Below are 2,675 nucleotides of genomic sequence, written 5' to 3'. Positions count from 1 at the left end.
GGAGAAAACAAGCAAGCAAGCCAAGGGCCAGAGGGCATTCTCATACCCACTCTGCAGTTAATATAGAAAGGAAAACAGGCAAGCACGGTACCAGAATTCCCCGTCGTCAAGAGTCGTGTGACACAGGCGCTTCTGCTCAGTTGGTCCAACGGAGAGCCACTCGGGGGAACTAGGAGTGAGCAAAGTCAGCCTTTAGGTGGAGACGGTCTTGGGCAGCGGTGGAAATAACATTGGCCTTTACGGAGAGGAGCGGCCCTCCTGAGGAGGCAGGGCATGTGGCGGTGTGGGGACTGATCCTGGTCAGGGGCTACTCCCTGGGCCCCAGACGTGTCCCAGGGGATCTGGAGGCTGGCTGAAAAGAAGCGTCCAAAAGCAACTGATGGAGAAAGGCCCTGGGGGTCATTTGAACCTCCCCCATGGGGGATTATCATGAGACCATCATAGGCTGAAACTTCCAACTGGAAGCTACAAGTGGATTGAAATATGTGTCCTGGAGTAGCTCCTGATCTCTCCTCTTCATTTGTAAAGTGACGTTTTGAAAAGTGATCATAATGGCTTCTGTTCACCTAGGCTTGACATTTCACATGCCAAATACCTTCTTTATGTGACGCTGGTAAGAGGCCAGTTGGGGTGCTGGGAGGTACACGGGCCCGTTTGCTGGACAACGGTGCTCATGTGGGCAGCCGCCACCACCAGCCTCCAAACCCAAGAGTTCCACCTCACCTCCAAGTTCAGTGTGTCTCTGAGACCCCGGCAGCCACCCCTAGATAGTTCAGGCTGAGTCACCACCACTGTGGTGCTCAGCTGATGCTGCCCACCTCACCCACGCCCTGCATGTCTTGACCCAGGGGGGACCTAGAAGGAGCCCCTCACCAGGTCCTGCTTGCCAGGCTCCGAACAGCAGAACTAAACCATTATTTTCTTTTTGAACCATTACCTTCCTTGGGGCTCACACCCCAATAATGGGCAGACTGGCTCAGGAACACTATCAACACTTCTGTCATAACAGGGGGTCAGGATCAGGGATCAGGATGGGGACCTGCCCTCCGTCCCCCCGAGGCTGAGTGGGAGCATCCAGCCTTGACCCCAGTAAACAAACATTCCTGATTTCTCCCTCTGTGTGTCCCGCAGGAGAAGGGGACAGTGGCCCTCACGCTTTTACACCGCATGTTCTCTACACTGAAGGACACTACGAGTCTGTGCGTGAGATGAGGCCATCTCATTCACTGGGGTCTCAGTACGTCTGTGCTTTCCATTTCTGCCAGGAGAGGGAGGCCGGTCTCTTCCCTCCTGTGATGCTGGTCTGCTGTGAATCCCTCTCTGTCCCAGCTCCCGGGCTCTGAGAAGGCAGGAGCCGAGCAAGGGGGGCAGGTGGGGGACAAGAACAGCAGTGGGAGGACTGGCCGCGCCAGGGGTGGGTGCTGCACCCTCGGGCTGGAGTCAGGTTAACAGAGACCCAGACGTGCTGATGAGTGTGACGTGGCGGCTTTGTTGTGACGGGAGGACAAACATTAGCTCAAGATCTACTCAGGGTCTAGACTTGCCGGAGGTCTCTTCAGGGCCCCACGAGCTGTGAGCGGGCAGGGCTGGGACAGCAGGACCCCGAGATGGCAGAGGGAGGGTGGGGCCCGCCCAAGCACATCTAAACATTCCCTGGGCCTCATCACCCAGGCTGCTGCCTGTGGGACAAGGAGTGGACACACACCCACAAGGCAGACCTTTCTTTGTAATTGGGGAACAAATAAAGAATCCTAGTTGACTGCTCTATAATGGATGAATTTCCTGTTGCACTTCCTCGGTCTCTATACTGGGCCTCTGGCCAATGGTCACTGACCAATGAGAGAGAATCTTAGAGTGACCTGCCTGAAATATTTCAGGGATTCTCACACCCAAAATACGCATTGCCACCCCCACCCCCACCCAAAAACACATACATACACACCACATATCGAAGCTACCGTAATTGGAGCTCAAGTATTTCACAATATCAGGGGGATATGAACTATTCCCATGGGAGGGAATACATCCACTGACATAAACACAATTATTGGAAAGTTGAAAAAGACGTTAGGGACACCTGGGTGGCTCCGTCAGTTAAGCGACCAACTTTAGCTCATATCACAGTCTCACACTTCATGGGTTCTGTGTTGACAGCTCAGAGCCTGGAACCTGCTTCAGATTCTGTGTCTCCCTCACTCTCTGCCTCTCCCCTTTCTCTCGAAAATAAATAAACATTAAAACAGTTTTTAAGCCATACCATTATAAGAATTTTCCATGTTGACTGAATGGTGGGCCAGAAGGCTAAAGAGGGAAGAAATAAGGCCACTTAGAAGCAGGACCCTGAACACGAGTCAGGAGGGAATTAGGAACTGTAGACAAAAGGCCCCTCTTTCTTATGTCTGCACAAGCCAGCCCTGGCCCTCTGCCTCTCAGGAAGGCAAGGAGGTGGGGACTGACCTGTCACTCCAAGACCCGTTCCACTCAACCTGGCCCCAAGGATTCCGGACTCTGATGAGCTCCATTTTCTGGCCTTGGAAGTTTACCTGGAGGGGAAAAACATCCGAGAAGTGATTACGTTCATGTATGAAGTCCAGAGTGCTTCACCTCCAGCCGCAGCTGGCTTTACGGGAAGCTTCTTGACTATGACACACTAAAGCATGTCTACACTCATCAAT

General features: G+C 53.1%; 1 protein-coding gene across 1 annotated transcript in view; it reads right to left on the bottom strand.

Moving 5' to 3' along the window:
* Nucleotides 1-2,675, bottom strand: part of CAPN9 (calpain 9) — a 43,950-nt gene that overhangs the window by 16,700 nt on the left and 24,575 nt on the right. Inside the window, exons 7-8 of the mRNA XM_029919346.1 lie at nucleotides 2,458-2,543; nucleotides 92-169 (exon numbers count right to left, since the gene is read on the bottom strand). Of these exons, the coding sequence (XP_029775206.1) occupies nucleotides 92-169; nucleotides 2,458-2,543 (164 nt within the window). The remainder of the gene's footprint in view (nucleotides 1-91; nucleotides 170-2,457; nucleotides 2,544-2,675) is intronic.

This window comes from Suricata suricatta, chromosome 2 (assembly GCF_006229205.1).
Source record: "Suricata suricatta isolate VVHF042 chromosome 2, meerkat_22Aug2017_6uvM2_HiC, whole genome shotgun sequence".
NCBI lineage: Eukaryota > Metazoa > Chordata > Mammalia > Carnivora > Herpestidae > Suricata > Suricata suricatta.
This window is presented reverse-complemented; position numbering and strand designations above follow the sequence as displayed.